We start from the raw sequence: 17,410 nt of genomic DNA, 5'->3' as shown, positions 1-17,410 counted from the left end.
GTTGCTCATTTGATAACTACAATAGACCCCCCCCACCCCAAAACTTTAGTAAGGATAAAGCTTTCGCCTGCCACAGCATGATGTATTGTGCTGTCTGGAGTCTGAGTGTGACTAGAAGTTAGCACAGCACTCCTCTGCTAAACCAGTGTTTCCTCTCTATTATTTAGTTTCCCTTGCTGCCTCCAGCTGGAATGCCTCTCTAGAGACGACCCTAATGGTCTTCCCTTGTTTACTGATTTTGACTGTGTTTACTGCCACTATCCGGATACATTTGCCACTGTCGGCGGTCAATTTGATCTGAGGGAGATGGGCACTCCCGGTCGCGAGACCTCTCCTTTTCCAGGAGCATTTGGAGCCAAACAGCAAGACTTTAGACAAACCTTCATGTAAACAACAACAGCGTGAGAGAGATTCTTGGGGTGCGAGTCAATACTTTCAGAAGCGTGAGAACCTGAAAGAAGTAAAAATTGAAAGGAAGCTAAAATTCAAATATTTTCATGATCTCTGTCTCTGTACCCCTGGTGATTTGTGTGCAGCGCATTCGCTTTCATGATAATGCGTCAGTACTCGCTCAGTCCCAGACAAATCCCTTATTTTATTTATTAATTTTTTTTTTCAAACAAGGGTATGAAATATTAAAGCAAATTTAGCTTGTGAATACAGAGCAGTTTTATTAGAATAAGACCAGTAGATATGTGTGTGGACTTAAAAACATAATTCCCCAGAAATTATGTGGAAACTGCAGCCCTGTGGCTGAAGTTCTTTAACAGTAAAGGAGATTTGATAGTAATCTTCTATAAATAAGTTCTTTTTGTTAACCTGATATAATAGTTACTGGAATGTAGACAAAACTGAATGGAATCTGAATATTTACAATTTCATTGAAATATGCATAGGCATCTGATGTGGCTTTTATGCTTGCTGCATATGCTGTCATATCAGAAAAGAGCATTCTTCCCTGACCTCCCTAAGGTGTGGGGCTTGTGTCAGCCCACTTTAAGATGTCTTGTGCAGACATTTGACTGGAACTAATTTGAAATATTTCTGATAAAAGGAATTGCAGATTAATACTACCAAAATGCTGTGTTGACATTGAAAATGCAGCATAAAATCCATATCAGATGCCTCAGTGAATTTATAACTAGACTAATATACAGAGATTTTCTAGTTCTGACCCACTTTGTACTGACACTGTGGCTGAACATTATTGTCACTCATGCCCATTCTCAATCACTCATAAGACAACAATCAATAACTCATAACAGATGTTCGATTAACAGTTGTCATGGCCTTCATTGCCTGAACCACTTTTGTGCTGGTTTGAAATCCTGTTTGAAGCTGACCACCAACGGGGTTTAAAATTACACAAAATAACTTAACAAACAAGGTTATTAATGCCACCATCATAATCAACAATTAGCTGCCAGTGTTTCTATTTCTGTTGCTTCTTGTGTTTGTACCAATAATAATGATAAATTCTTACTTTCAGTTCGGTTAATGGTTAAACGTGTCACCTGACATTTTGTCTAGATAGAAGCAGAGCAAAAACACATCATTTTATTACTATTTATACATTCATTGGTATATTAATTGACTTATTATGTGACATGTCTGGGATTTTTTTCAAGTTGTAATTAATTTGTAGGAAAGAATTAAACATACCATGTCTCAGTCTATGATGTAGCATACAAACCTAGCTATGAGAAAACTTTCAGTTTTATCCTGAAAGCAGTCAATCTTAATTAATGCTATAACAGAGAGATTCCACACCTAGAGATGAGGAAATTATCTGAAATCTTTCAATTTCTTTTACATGAGTAGTTTTCATGTGCTGGCTTTCCATCTCTTTGAAAACTAATAGGGTGATTTTTGTGTTTTTTTAGGTTGCTAATAAAAAATCCCTCATTTGTAAAGTATAACTGAAAATGCTTGCCTCATTTTTAAATTTAATTAACTAACTTTTAAGTGATAGAAGGCTCATATTCTACATTTCAGTGCATTTTATATCAACACAGGAACATTTTGGCCATTATGAAACAAAATATTAGCTCCCTCATCTATATTTAATCGTTAATATATTTAAGCTTTATTTATATGTTATTTTAATCATGGATTATTATGCTGTTTTAGTCTTGGATCTTGTATTATCTTGGGGATTACATTTCCAAATAATTAAATTATTGTTAGAAATAGGTTCTCTCTTTCATGCCCATATGTGTCATTGTTCATCCTTAATTGGACTGAACAAACAACACTCGTGTTTGGTTTTCTTTTATGTGATTCCATAGCAAGAGCTTCTGATCTCCTGCATACAATTCCACTGCATCTTCTCCCTCCAATCAGGATAATCCTGTAGTGTAATTACCCCACCATTCCCCTAGCCTTAAAGGGTTTTCAAAGCTATCCTAAAGTCTTGCGTCAACCAGTTAATGCTTGTGAATCTGTATTGATACTATTGAAATACCACCAGTAGGGTGCAGGAGACAGGGGTCTGACCTGCACCCAGAGCAAGTGTCATCGTGTTACAATTGAAGTTGTTAATCTTTTGGGGAAATGAGAGGGCTCCAGCATAATGAAAACGCACAATGCATATATGATTGGTTGTGATCGGCAGTGCCAGCCTTTAATGGGATTACACTCCATCAAAGGGAAAGTGGGTCTTTCCAACTACTGATTGTGTTTCCTTCCTCCCAGATCAGTAAAAACTGGATCCAGAACAACTGGAACTGTTCAGAATCAGTCTGTGAAGGACACAGTGATCAAGCTAAAAGCCTCCTCATCTCCTTGTAATATAGCACTAAATGTTCAAGTGAAACAACTAGGCATTGGACGTATTGTTGGCAGTTCCTACAGGAAGTACATGTATCAAATAACTGTAAAATATTGGTGGACTTTACTTACCAAAGAAAAACCTAAACTTCCATTCATGAGGGACAGGGGGCAAAGTTTCTTTATCAATCCAGTTTTAAAGAGTATTTGATTAGTATGCTAATTCTCACCATTATCACCATTATTATGTTAGTGTTTCAAAATTACATCCTTGCTTTGACAATTCTGTATTTTGAGAAGTCAGTCTGATAAAGGATGATTAAAGTTGGAATAGGACTGAATGAACTAAGAGCTGAGAGCCTAATAACTAAATATTCATTCATCTGAAGTCTCAGGAAACTGTCTGGGAGAGGCTGCCACAGATTCCCAGGGGAGGCAGGGGCCCATCAGGAAATGTCACATGCTCCACCTCTCTACTTGCACAAAGAGTTTAAGTACATTCATTTCAATTAAAAAAAGACTCTCTGCCGACACCTCTATTTGTTTAACCTGCCACTGCTAAATCACTGTAAGGAAAAGGTACACTGGTGCAGGAATGGGACAGGCCAGTAAAGACAACCGAGATTGGATTCACATAAAAGTCATTTTGTCTTTAACATGAGCCATGAGTAAGAGCCAAATCGAGTCTGTGATCTATTTATTCACAAAATTATACCAAAGCTTTGTTTAATTTATTAAAGGTATGTAAAAAGAAATGACCTCATTAACATTTATACAACCAATCAATACTGCCACGGACCTGTAAATCCAGGCTTTTTAACACACTGAAGAACTAAAGATCCCCATTTACTTTAAATTTTGCCACAGTCTCTTTTTAATACCTGTAAATTCTATTGTCATTTATTTTAACAGGAAAATTGTTCATGGTTTATTTTTACTCTTAATATTTGTTTTAGGCTATACAAAGAAATATTAATGACTAAAAATAAAAATAAACATCACACATATAAAGACATCAGGTATCATGGCCATGTTTATTTACATTTAAAACAGATCTGTTTCTATCACAGTGAAAACAAACATCTGTAACTGCAACTAGGCATGACAAACCTAAAACCATGATAACAACTGTAATCTATTAGTGAGTGTGATTGTGTGTTAGATAAGGGACTTGATGGGAAACCATACAAGGGTCATCTTAACTAAACACAAATGCCTCGACAATCAACTATCATTCTTACTTTATCAAACACTCCCCACTGACAGTAACAGCAGACAAATGCTTGAAGGAAAAATAGAAGACAAAATTGACATAAAACAGTGATCAGTTAAATTCTTCTGGCAGCAGCCTTAGCTCAATCCCCCCGTTGGTTCTGAAACTTAGCAAAATGGTTGGTAGGCCTATATAATTGGCAATGTCCTAATGACCTGGCCTTTGTGATATCCACTATTACACCCGTATCAAAATTGCTTAGAATATAGTACGTAAATAGTCCAAAAAATTGTCCACAAAGGCAAGGCGTCTGTGATAATGGATAAAATACTCTGTTCATGAGTGACAGTAACACTGGACAGTGAAAGAATGAGTATGAGTATGAGTAAGAATTACACAAAAAAAGAAAGAGTAAGAATGCTGACAAACTTACTTCATAGACCCATACTTAAAACAGTAGATTGTAATACATACAAGTCAACCCCTAACAAAGCCAGCAGAGATGATCCCTTGATGACAAATTTTTAAGACTATGGGTGTCTGTACACTCTGTGTGATTTGGACCCTCAAGGAAACAGATATATTGTACATACTGCTATGCATTATGCAAACACTACAAAAGTATCTTCAGAGCAATGTCCATATAAAACCAGAAAGGATTTACAAAAAAAAAAAAACTGACAAGACTCATATTTCCTTTAAAATCTTATTTACAATGACCCATCAAGGACATATAAGCTTCCACTGGAAGCAGGATGCATTTCAGCACTGCAAATACTCCAAAATTGTGTGGTGCATTGATCTGACAAGTGGTACAATAGCTATTGCCACTTACAGACTTGAAGGAAATGCTCAGAAATATTTCAGAGCTGAAACTATGAATATCCTCACAGGTCACATAAAGACAAGGAAAAGTAGTGCTAGATACATGAAGTACTTTGGCTGCTGCATTCTGGAGCCATGTGAAGGAAACCAAAGAACTTCCTGAGAATCATCTGGAAAAGGAAAGGAACTTTGCATTATAAAGACGAACCTTCAAATGTAAAATTAGCACATCTTCAGACTAAAACCCTACCATTGAATAATCTTTAAGCGAGTAACACTGCTGAGTCTACATCTGTGATGATCACCAGGCCTCCATCCTGTTAGCCAGCGAGGTGTGAATGGTAGTTCACAGAGACTATTCACACCCAGACTGTTGCCTCCCCCCTCTACTGTTGCCTCTATGCAAAGACAACAGCAGAGTTTCTGCAGAGGACCCATCAATGCAAATAAGGCTGAGTGGCTATGGAGATGGAGGCCCTCGGTTTCAATAAAGACACACAAGCAGTTCAAACACCATAATCTGCATTTTCTGTGTGTTCTATTGACTTTTCAAACAGGCAAAGTGTCTCATCCCTTAGAAAACAACTTCAGCTAAAGCTTAAGGTATTGGGATAAATAAAAAATGTTGCAGTTCAATCCAGGACATAAGTCATCCCAGGGCTATGTATCACATAAAGACAAAGGGTAGTATTTTTTGTATTAATGACACTGTATACAGTTGGAAAGCCGTCATATTTATGAAGTGACGACTTGCATAGAATGAACTCCCATACATATTTTATACACATCCGCAGGTTTTGACTGCCCACATACAAAGTTGAAGAAACCAGTCCACTTACCACAGTTATCATGGAAGACTTGAGGGAAACAGTGGAGGAATCCATATCCGCATCTGCAGTATGAACAACCTTTCTGCACCCACTCTCCGTGCGGAATGATACCACAGCTCCTACATATCAAAAATAAAATATATAAATAAATAAATATATGGAAGACTGAATTTGAATATTGTGTGGACTCTCTACCTCAAGCTCTTTACATCACAATTTTGAAATGAAGGACACTATACCTGACTCGCTCATCATATTCACAGCTCCTGCCAGTGTAGTGCTTGGGACAAGCACAAAAGCTCCCTAGAATGCAGGTACCTCCATTCTGGCAACAGTTGCGGCTTTGTCTTGAACCTTATTGAAGATGGGGAAAATATAAAAGCAAAAATATAAAGCACAAACAAAAAACTTTTTATGTACCTAAACTACCTAACAACTTCAAATAATTTAAATCTAGGCCATGTAAACCGCGTCATGAATCAGGCAGTGATTTAACTTAGTATGGTGCCACATTCCTCTTGACGCATGTCTTAAATCAAGGTGCAATAAAACCTAACAGCTTAACTGAGCCTCTCTTTACCTAAGGTTATTATGTTTGTATTAGAAAAGCTGAACAAAGAGTGTGAGAGATGTACGACTATGATCTATACACATCTAAAACGCAGCCAAACCAGCACTTGGATCAATTAGAGTCAAGCTCATAAACTCAACAACCAAATAGGAGAATGTTCCGCACCTCGATTATTTAAAAAGTGTTGCGGGTAACTTACTTCCAGTGAGGCCAACGAAAGGAATAACAGATCCAGCATCCCTGTGTTTCCGTTCCTCTGACAGAGAGTTCATTTCGTTGAATTGATTCAGATACTCTGCGTGCTGGGTGGTTTTTCCAGAGGGAATCTTTTTGTTGCATTCGGTACCATCGCAACCTTGAATGAGATGAACCAAATTGTTTTCAATTGTGCAGCTTCACATAAGCCTCGCCAAACATTATTTTTTAATATGAACCAATGCCCGCCTAATGAGAATTGTAAAAACCGGCACATACCTGTCGTGATTCGCAATGCCTGGAAAGCAATTACTGCAGACAGGAGAAACCTAAAAGAGAAAATATGTTGAATTGATTATTAATATGGTCCAACGCATTCAGTTACTTACGCTTACACTCCTGGCAACGCAACATTTCGATCAACACTTCAAAAACGTCAATTTGATGTCTGGAATATTATTCACCTAAAAAATGTGCCCCGTCTCATTTTGCACTTGTAAATAAAAATCCTCGTAAAGTAGGTAAAATCCGCGTTCAACCACTGACAACAATGCCATATAAAACATAAAAACAAAGCAGAATACTTAGGGAGCTATGCTACAAACTTAACACGCCATTCTTCGCCTTCCACTACTCTTTCTCCATACCAAACTTTCTTCTACCTGTCTCAGCCAAAGTCCACACACTCAAACTCTTGACAAGCAATTAGCACCTACGAGCCCCGCCTCTTTGCCTCGTTTGGTCCTATGGTCAAACATGATATCACACCCTGCTACGGAATTCAAGATGCAAATTAGAAATAAAGCTTTCCCCTGCCCCCCAAATAATCGAGAAGTCAAGAGGAAGTTACAGCTTTTGAATGCAAACAACAGCGTATACTGTAAAATATGCCATACGCTACACAAATTTTAAACTAAAACAGCAGTACCATTGTTAAACCCTTCAGCATTCCAGAAATGTAGCAACTTGTAAATTGTTGAAGTATCCAGTTTAAAGGTGCATATTTAATACATAGGGAGGCCAATGTACAGTTGCACTGGAATAAATCCACTATTACTCCTAAGTACCATTCCATAGTTTAATTATTAATATTTATTTAAGCACAAATATTCCTAAAGTTAAGTCTATCTCACCATGTCTTTGACATATGCTTATATTTCAAATGCAGCAAAGCCAGTATAACATTACAAGGTGCATCTCTTTTATTTGTTTCGGGCTTGCTCACTGTAGACATCTGTACTTTATCCTCAGATGGCTTTTGCTTTTTCACTATACTGCACTTCTTCAAAGACATCTGTCTGTGTCTAATGACCTTTATAGACTTATTTGAACTGGCAAAGCACTGATGCGACTAGTTCATATTCATAATTCATAAGTATGTTCATAATTGCTGTCATTTTGCTATCATTTCCCCATCAATTTGGTGCCATTGCTTTGATGTAATAATGAAGATACCATTTCTGGGGTATAGTAATATTGCAAAGCTGGTGTTTTGAAAGCTTCTTGGTGTGGGGCTTTATTTTATGATCTTGCTTTTTTTTGACCTGCAGCATTTTTGTCATCGACAATTCAATACAAGAGAAGTCTAATGGATGCATTTTCATAAAGTTCAGTTTGTGTCCCTTAACTCACACCAAACAGACACTGCAGCCATTTCCAAGTTTTCCACTGATATCGAATTACAGGAGACTGAATGTTGTTGTAGTTGTTTTGACATTCTGAATCTGTGACCTCGGGTGATCTCTGCAAAAAACCCTTAAAAATCACCCATGCAACAGTTTTAGAAAGTCATCGAAGAATTTCTAGACTTTGTTAAAGGTAATAATTTTTCATGATCTCTGGAGGTATTAAGAGTCGGGCAGCTTTGGATCCACACATCCTCTTGTGTTATATAATAAAATCAATATCTCTGTATAAGAGCTGTATTAAAGCATATATTACTCTTACCCTGTATGAAAAAAGAACGTTTATGCATTCACAAAAAAAACAAATGTAAGAGAAAGATGACAATAAGAATGTTAACATGTTGTAATGTTTCTGCATTTGAATGCTTAAATATCCAACATAAATACCAATTAACATCCCACAGAGGCCAAAACTATTAGGAGGCAAGTAGAACCGATTTGTGGTAAACCATCTGTATACTGGTAAAGAATAGTTATGATCATTGTGCAAAATACCAGGTGGCAATTGGGGGGTCCGTCCTACCCATACCTGCCAACATTTAGGTTTCAAAATAGGGGAGGTTTTTTCGGCCGAGGGGGCGGGGGGGGGGGGGGGGGGGGGGTTGTGGATAGTAAATTAATAATGCAGAATTTTGCTGTGATTTCAAAACTGGATTACTCGACAACGCTTTGTCATGGAGAAACAACTAGTATCAGCAGAAAGGGTGAGTTATGCTGTTTATTTTGATATGCGGTACGTTGTGCGGTAGGGACTTTGTGACTTATTCAACCGAGAAGCAGGAGTGTGAAAATGGGTCAAGAAATTAGCAAAGATATTACTTTGCAGAAGTTTGATCTGTCTTCATAATGTGATTAGTTCGGTATGTACAAATATGTGACTAGCATCATTACAAAGTGGTATGTGTTCCATATCTATGCAATGATGAGTTCATGAGTAATTCAAACAACAGTAATGGGTGTGGAGATGGACGCAGAGGCTGAGCTGTATGCAGATTGTAACTATGATTAAATTTGATGTAAATTCAAAATTATTTTTCTCGCTAACACTTCGTCGCATAGTCAAGCAACTAGCATTGTTAGCGATGAATACTTCGTGAGCAATTCAACAGAGAAGAAGGGATGTGAATTTGGACGCAGGCTGTGTCTGTCGGGCTTTAAGGGTTAAAAGACATTTTTAGTGACAATTGCAAGTGACAAATAATTTTTCCAGAGACCCCCCCAAAATTTTGCTGTTGAGGCTTTCTGGGGGTCTCAAGTGTCAATCAAGGGGTCTCGGACCCCCAGAGACCCCCCCGTATTTCGCACCCTGGTTATGATATCATTTTTAATGGATGCATTACTGGTCGTTGCCTACCAAATAACACAAATTACTGTATTAGACCCTTGGACTGTATTTCAGCCTTATAATGTTCCTCCTTACAACAGTTAGTGTCATACAGGCCACAAGTCTGTGGCTCAGTGGTTAGCGCTGTTGTCTCATAGCAATTAGGTCCTGGGTTTGAATCCCAGCTGTCCCAGGTCCTTTCTGTGTGGAGTTTGCATGTTCTTCCCGTGTTTGCGTGGGTTTCAGCTGGGCGTCTGATTTCCTCCCACCATCAAAAGACATGCATGTTTAGGGTCAATGCTCCTTGACCAAGGCACTGGCAAAAGACCTGGAGTTGGTCCCCAGGTGCCGCACTGCGGCCGCCCACTGCTCCTAGCTCCTGGTGTGTGTGTGCTCACTGGTTACTTTGTGTGTGTGGGATGGGTCAAATGCAGAGGACGAATTTCCCCATGGGGAATCAATAAAGTATACGATTATTATTATTATTATTATTAAGCCTGTAATCAACATCTGTATGAATGGTCATCTCATAAGGTAGGGCTTAGTTATTTTAGGCTCCCAGTTTTTCTCCTTCCCATACTCCGGTTCTCAGTCAATTTTTATTTTAAATGAGAAACTGCTACATACAGGACCCTGTATTAGTGTAGCTCTACGATGGACATTTTGTCTTGCTTTACACCATATGCTTGCTAAATTTGTTTCCAGTCCTTTGCAACCCTAAACATTTAAATAGTTGCTGCTATTCCTCTAATGCTATTCCTTTTCCCTGTAAAGAACGTCTGCCTTCCTCTCTTACCTGACATGACAGTTGGTTTGGAGCACTGGAAATGGATGAGGAGGTGTATCTTCAGATCATTTTCATGGCAACTAGTCATGCCAGTCTATCACCAGCCAAAGAATAATATTCTGCCATGGCTGTAAATGATTTTCCCCTCAGTAGACTTTTACTGTTAGACATATGTCCACACAGGAAGGTCAACAATGTCAAGATGACTAATGCTACAGCATAAGTGAGGGGTTGCCATGTTTCATCTGTGACACTTCAACAGGGGTGGCTGGGTTTGTATCCTGTGTAGGTCACTGCTGCTATGTATGATGAAACCTTATTTGCAATCTTGAAGTGTCCTGTTGTAAACCCAGGTCTTGAATGGGTTCCAATCGCATGCACACTATGTACATTATCTCATATCTTCCATATTGTAATGTGAGCAGTGCATGTCAAATGCACACAACACTAAAAGTCAACTAGTTAAGGACACATGCAAAGCCAGCAATTGTCATACTAGGCAACAAATCAAATAAGAAACTTGAAACTAACTATCCGATTAAAGATATAAGATCATTTCATCATTTTTTAAAAATATCAGTGGCAGTAAAGATTAGCCTGAACTTACTATTATTTTCACTGTTCAGGACCAATAAGCATTGTTCTGCAATGTATCCATATTTATGCATTGTCATTCAAACACAGAAAGTTATTACTCCACCTACCAAGTTTAAGGTGAGATGTCTTAAAATTATAATCCATTATGGGCTTTTGGTAGATCTGTGTGTTCCTGCCAGAACATGAAGTCTGGTTATTTAAAATTTAATTAATTAAAAAAAATTTCTTGCTTCCTTTACATCCTTACAAGTAGACTTGAAAGTGTAGCAAAGGGCAAGAGCAGTCAGCCCACCCGGCCTCAAACCTGGGTCTACCGGGTACCAAACTGCAGCTTTGACCATAACACCAAAGAGCCAGGCTCATTGATATGGCAGTCAGAGCGCATACTCAATTGCCCTCCCCTTCGTGAAGCATGCCCATGCGCTTCACGCACCAAGGTGTCCCTCACGCATTCCCCCACCGTACTTCTCCCATCCCAGGGTGCCCCACTCACTGGTGCTTCACCCATCTCTGGGGTCCCTCACACTGGGGTCGACCTACCCACTGCTGACACCATAGTCACAGTATGTTGTGTTTGCTGAGGTTGAGTCTCTTGTTTAATACTAATATCAAACAAATTTCCTATCACACTCCACAGAGGCAGGTTTATACATATTTATTGTTGTGTTGCTTCTCACCTTTATGACAGTAGGAATCCAAACTAAATAGCCATTATTTTCTTAGTAAGCAATAAAACAGTCATATGAAATTGTTCATGGTTTCATGACCAGCTCCATTGTAATCAAAGCTTAACACAAACCTCAGAATGCATTTTGTATTTGAATAAAGAGAAGTGACTCAAACTAATCTGCTAAGCCTGTTGCAGAATGGAGGGAGAGAGCAGTCATGTTGTAGGGATCATTGTCCATTTCAGATGAAATTGTACAAAATATTATCACCACCAGACAGAAAAAATAAATTGATTTTTTGTGACAATCACCTAACTATGTTTTAATGGCTCAGGTCATGAAAAATACAGGCTTGTTACAAGGAGTCAGAACTCCCAATCCACAGCAAGAATAATTAATGATAAAATATGTTCTCTTAGATTAAAAATGTATCATTCATGTTCCTTGCAAATATAATAATACATTTTATAATTTTTTTGCACCTTGTACACCATTGTGTACAGGTAGCTAATTATTCAACCTTACACAGGAGAAACAAAATTTCACTTTACTATATATTTTTGCACATTCAAGAGGTAAAGCACAAGAGACTGATTTTTTCCAACCTGCCTTTACATAATGCCTAGAAGAGAGGGTGCTTCCTGATTTGGCTTCAATATATTCAAAGGGGAATACAAACTAAGTGCAAATTTGCAATCACACAGTCCTGTCTCTATTCGTTATACTTTGTTGGGATTACACACTGATTAGATGATTAAGATGACACTGAATATACTCTTGCATATTGTACATTTTGAACAGCACTGCAAGTTTACCAGTACTGGTACTTACTTTATCTAAAGTTATACACAAGTTATAGTCAAATTGTGAGTAATCTCAATTTAGTTTGCGAAAACATGGGACATTTTCACCCTGCATACTACTTTAACCATTCATAATTCATATTCCTGTCTTATTTGACTTGTTACTAAATAAAGTTGAATGTCACAATGTAAGACAACCCATAAAGCAAATGATCTGACACAAATTATCTTTAACATGTCTCAACACCTGCTGTCTTAAATCAATCCATGGGTAGTATGACCAAACTTGACCCAGTTACTGGAAGAACATGCCCACTATCTTAGAAGGCTCATGCCTTCATGATGCAAGATGGTCTGTCTAGTGCTCAGACTTGAAGACCATAACTGTCATGTGCTACATACTGTGTCCCAGAATTTGATTAACATGGTGCCTACCTTTACTTAAATTTTAGGCTTGAATAAGATGCAGACATAAAATGATAATTGTAGGGGTATTGGCTGATAATATTTCAGAGAACAACTTCACTGTGGGTGCCCTTCAAATAAATATGGCAAAACATAAAAGTCAAACACCAATACAATTATCACAAGGATTATTTTTCCCTTTTGACCTTTTGCTGAAAGTCTGAACATTGCTGTTTACGATGTTGACAATTGAATGCTCTGTGCAGATTGCAAGAGATCTAATCAGTGTGACAAAATAATCTATAGTATCCATTTGACTTCCAAGCTGCATGGGTCTGTATTATTGATGTGATAGGTATAGCAGTGTCTCTTGAATGATGATTCGAGGAGGAAATTGTGCGAGGTAATGATTGGGAGTTAAAAGCCCTTGAAAGCATGAGTGCGTTCAAGGCAAAAGTACTCGTCTTTTTTTTCCCTTCAGCTGCACTGAGATTTTCATTGTGCGACAGAAATAGTGGGAGTCAAAAGGTGATTTCATTTTCCCTGCACCCTGGTGCATTTCAGCTGTGCAAACCTGACAAGTTGTCATGTCTTCTGTCCAGGGCATATGTGAAGTAATTAGAGTGACAGAGGTGGGAGAAAGGGTAGCAGATGTACTGATTTATCTGTGAAGGATGTGCAAATGACATGATGTCCAGACACATAATAACAATATGGAGTTCTTAAAAGAGAGACATATTTTCATTTCAAAAAGAGCACGCAAGTCAGTGCACTTTCAATGAGTATAGCAGAATTTTTAGCAGAGATGCCATTGTCATGATAACAGCAGTTATAGGGAAGCAACTAACAATTTCAAGGCATTGGTATTAGTGCTAGAAATTGAAATATACATCTTCTGTATCAATCAGTCACACACTTAGTGTTGCGACCAAAGGAGCCAGTGCAGTTAGTGCAGTGCAGTCAATGTAGTCACCATGGAATGGCTGTAAAGGCACCATTGATGGAGTGCCATTGGTGGAGCTGAGGCACTTAGGGTCTGATAGCAACCATTGCATGCTTGATAAATTTTATTATTCAAATTTAGCTTCACAATCACAATAGAAAAGTTCACAACAAACTGCAATGCAAACCAGGACCCACAAACTCTTTAAGGCCAAAACTGCAGCTTGAATGTAGGAGTTCCTTGACAGGTTTCACAGCTGACACAGCGCCTCCTGTAGGTTTTAAAAATGCTGCTGCAACAGATTCACACCATCTGCTTAATGGACTGTTTGTGGAGCATTTTTATACTTGCAGGACTGGTGATGAGTCCTGCAATTTGTCTGACGATTTTTTTGTCTGCTGAACACATATGCAAAAGCACATGATGACATTAGTGGAGACTTCATTCCCTTTTCATTCTGTAGATGAGTATGTAATACCAGGCTTTCTGAAGAAAATTAATTAAAACTCTCACAACCATTGGGAATGGAGATGCCTCATCAGGAGAGGTATCAATCAACACAGCACTGATTGTGACTGCTCCTTCATTAATTTTTCAGGTTGGGAGAGCACCTGCAACATGTCTCTTACTGAAGCTGAAGGTGCTGCATAACATGAATGCTCAGTATACCCCTGCTCACAATGCAAAAGAATATGATGTCACTACATCAGTCACTCATCATAATGGCTCAATTGACCAATGTCTGTCACCTAGGACTGTTCCAACTGGGTGTGCTGTAACACAGCCAGACTGCTAGACTCTTGTGCTGGCCTGCAGTAGCTAAGTTGGCAGTCGCCTTGTTCCCCTTACAGCTCAGACTCGGGCAGTAGTGTTGCAGCTCATGGTATGCAGCCTGGTAGCTGTCTCTGCTTATAAAGTGTAGGAGCTCATGAAAATCAATTACCTTTCAGTAGACACAGGCTGAGATTGCCCTACCTGTCCTTTCTGCCTAAGGGTTCTGCTTTATTGAATGAGTGCCATTCCGTCCCCTTTACTTCCAACCTGATGGGAATCTCCAATGCAAATGAGTCCTCTCTGTGCAGTGTGGGTGCTGAAATTATGACAATGAGCAAATGCAATTCTGATTGAGCTACTGTTTGGTCCTTGATTAGGTCGAGGTAACGGCCCTAATGTAATGAGAGTCTTAAGCAGACAGTGGATGTTTGAGGCACAACTTACCACTCAAAGTAGTTCAAAGTAATATCTCTTTGTCATAATGGTGTGAGTCATCCTTGAATTTTTACCATAGGCCCCCTTGTTTTATTTTTGAACAGCAATCCACTGGCTCAGGCTGGAGTCAGTGGATATTGTGAGAGAAAACTACATTTTGGAAAGAATAAATTTGTGAAGTGTGGCTAATGAAGTAACTACAAGCAGAGTTCAGAATAAAAAAACGCCCTATTAAAAATATTTCATCAGGGTGGTTAATTGTACTGGTAAATTAATTCAGCTTTGAGAACAAAAAGATGCTGCACATCCTCAGGAACGTATTATAATGACCTAAAAATTGCTACCTGAGATTTGGTCTCATTTGGCCCAAGAATGCCGTGACACTAGAAACTTGTACAATAAAACAACAACACTACATAACACTACATCAATATGTTTACCACTGGATAGATATGTGATAATGTTCTGGTAGCAGTAATCACTTCAACAAGCTATCATCTGTGATATGTAGCTTCGCCAAGATCTTAGACAGCATGTCTACTGGCACATCCAACACTGGGAAAACCTCCCTTGTAAAGGATTAACTAGATGGTGTGTATTTTAAGGGAAGGCAAGGCAACCCCTTACTCTATCTTGGTACTGACTGACATCTTATCCTTGACCATAGATATCTGTTGTGTCTTCCCTGAGGTTTTAAATGGCACTCATACATGAGCTCACCTCTTCTCTTGCCCCTAAGGCAGCTTCTATTTCACTGCCATTTAGTAACACACCCACAACATAATAATTTCATTTTTTGCCATTTATTTCAAAAGCCAGCCAAGCTCAAGGTATATTTGGTGTGACATACAATTAGAGATTAACTTGCATTTAGGTGTAATAAGCAAGCCTGTAGCTGCAGCAAACCTGCCTAAAATAAAACAGCAGGTCAAATAGGTTAATAGAACAGGATATTCACTAAATGTCTGCTGAGACGTGGCTATCTCATGTTCCCAAGCTCAGACATGGAACACTGTGTACAGAACTATCTTTACTCCTCAAGAGTGCGGCCTTGTGTGTGTATGTGCATTACACACAAGAACAACTGCACGTAAAGCTATGTTGTGACCTCCTTTTTCTATATGGGCATGTCACAGTAGCTTAAAGGACAAAAATATTCCTCCCCACCTACTAACCTCATTTTATGTGAGTTGCTTGACAGCATCGATTAACTCTACTACGCAGATTTTTGATAATGAAGTTTGTTATTTGAAAGAAATGTTTTATTTCCATCAATTTACAATCATTAGAAGACCATTTCTGCAAAGTTACTTTGCAGAAAGTACCAGACTGAGGACAGTTGTTCCAGATTTCATTCATACAGGACAATATCAAAACTATTTAACTTTACATAAAATTGTGCTTTCATTGACTGATTAGAAACACAGTGGACACTGTTAATTAATGCAATTCTGTTGCGGATCTGTTCAATTTTATATTACAAACACTTAGACTGCGTTATATTGGTAGACATGAAAATGATATGCAGACTTTGAAAAGATATTAAAAGGGCTGAATTTATGAGGAAATAAAAGCACATGTGGTAATAGGTTTTCAAAACATTATAGGGATTTTGTAATGATTTGTTTATTATAAACAATGGGTTGCCCATACAAATATGTGCTTTCATCGGGAACATACAAATCAGACGTCAGTCAACATACATCCATACACTGTAAATAAAGGTTACAGTTCTCCAGATGTGATTCATACATGAACCATTTTTCTCAATATAATATACATTTTTCTGTGTGCAATCTCAAAGTGAACATCAAGCTTTCCATATTTCTTTGTTTCATTCCACTACCCCTTTGTAGGAGGATTTTTTGCTATCCATTTACACATGATTACTTTCTTTTTAGCTGTCTAAATGGAGGGATTTATTCATAAACTGCTCAGGTTTCAAGGAAGTCTCATCTGTTGAAAATCTGTCCAAGCAAACATACAGCAACTTGTATAGCAGTGAATCATAATGTCAGTATGAACAGTACAGTTACATGAATGATATTTTAGGAAGGGAAGAAGACCCTGGGAAAGATGTTTTTAACTTGTATGCAATAGCATGGATTAATACTGGATTCTTATTGGTATATTAGTATATCATGAGAGCCATACAATAAATGTTTATCACTTTTGTCCCAGTTAATACTTAAAAACACGAATACAGTAATCTATAAATATTAATGTTGCCAGTTCTCTGTAACTTCTTAGACTTGTCAGTCTAAGATAGCAAGCTTGGTAATAGTGGCACTCATGTTACATTTGTGCTCTATGCCTTTAAGAGAGAGCAGAATGCTGGGAGCACCGTAGAGTTGTAGAGGAGGAAGTAGGGAGTCAGTGTCAAAATAATGAGAAAGTTGAACAGCCTTTTTCATCCACAGTTGATGTAGTCATTACTCCATCTTGGGAGGACCTAAATTAGTTTATATGTGTTTATATTTTATTTACCTAAAAGAGTTGACATCAAAGACAGTGCGAGAGATGAAACGAACAGAACTACACCTAGCAAGCAAACATGAAATGTCATTGATCAGTGACTGGGCTGGA

General features: G+C 38.2%; 1 protein-coding gene across 1 annotated transcript; it reads right to left on the bottom strand.

The window, feature by feature from the left end:
- Positions 1-4,787: 4,787 nt before the first annotated feature.
- tdgf1 (teratocarcinoma-derived growth factor 1) lies at positions 4,788-7,550 on the bottom strand. The gene is made up of 7 exons (XM_036528767.1): positions 7,537-7,550; positions 7,220-7,255; positions 6,683-6,732; positions 6,408-6,563; positions 5,877-5,991; positions 5,647-5,756; positions 4,788-4,977 (listed from the first exon to the last, which is right to left on the bottom strand). The coding sequence occupies exons 1-7, from the start codon at positions 7,548-7,550 to the stop codon at positions 4,877-4,879; spliced, it is 582 nt and encodes a 193-aa protein (XP_036384660.1). The 3' UTR covers positions 4,788-4,876.
- Between the last annotated feature and the right edge of the window lie 9,860 nt (positions 7,551-17,410).

Source organism: Megalops cyprinoides, chromosome 5 (genome assembly GCF_013368585.1).
Source record: "Megalops cyprinoides isolate fMegCyp1 chromosome 5, fMegCyp1.pri, whole genome shotgun sequence".
Classification (NCBI taxonomy): Eukaryota; Metazoa; Chordata; class Actinopteri; order Elopiformes; family Megalopidae; genus Megalops; species Megalops cyprinoides.
The sequence above is the reverse complement of the archived record's forward strand: the minus strand, read 5'-3'. Positions and strand labels throughout refer to the sequence as shown.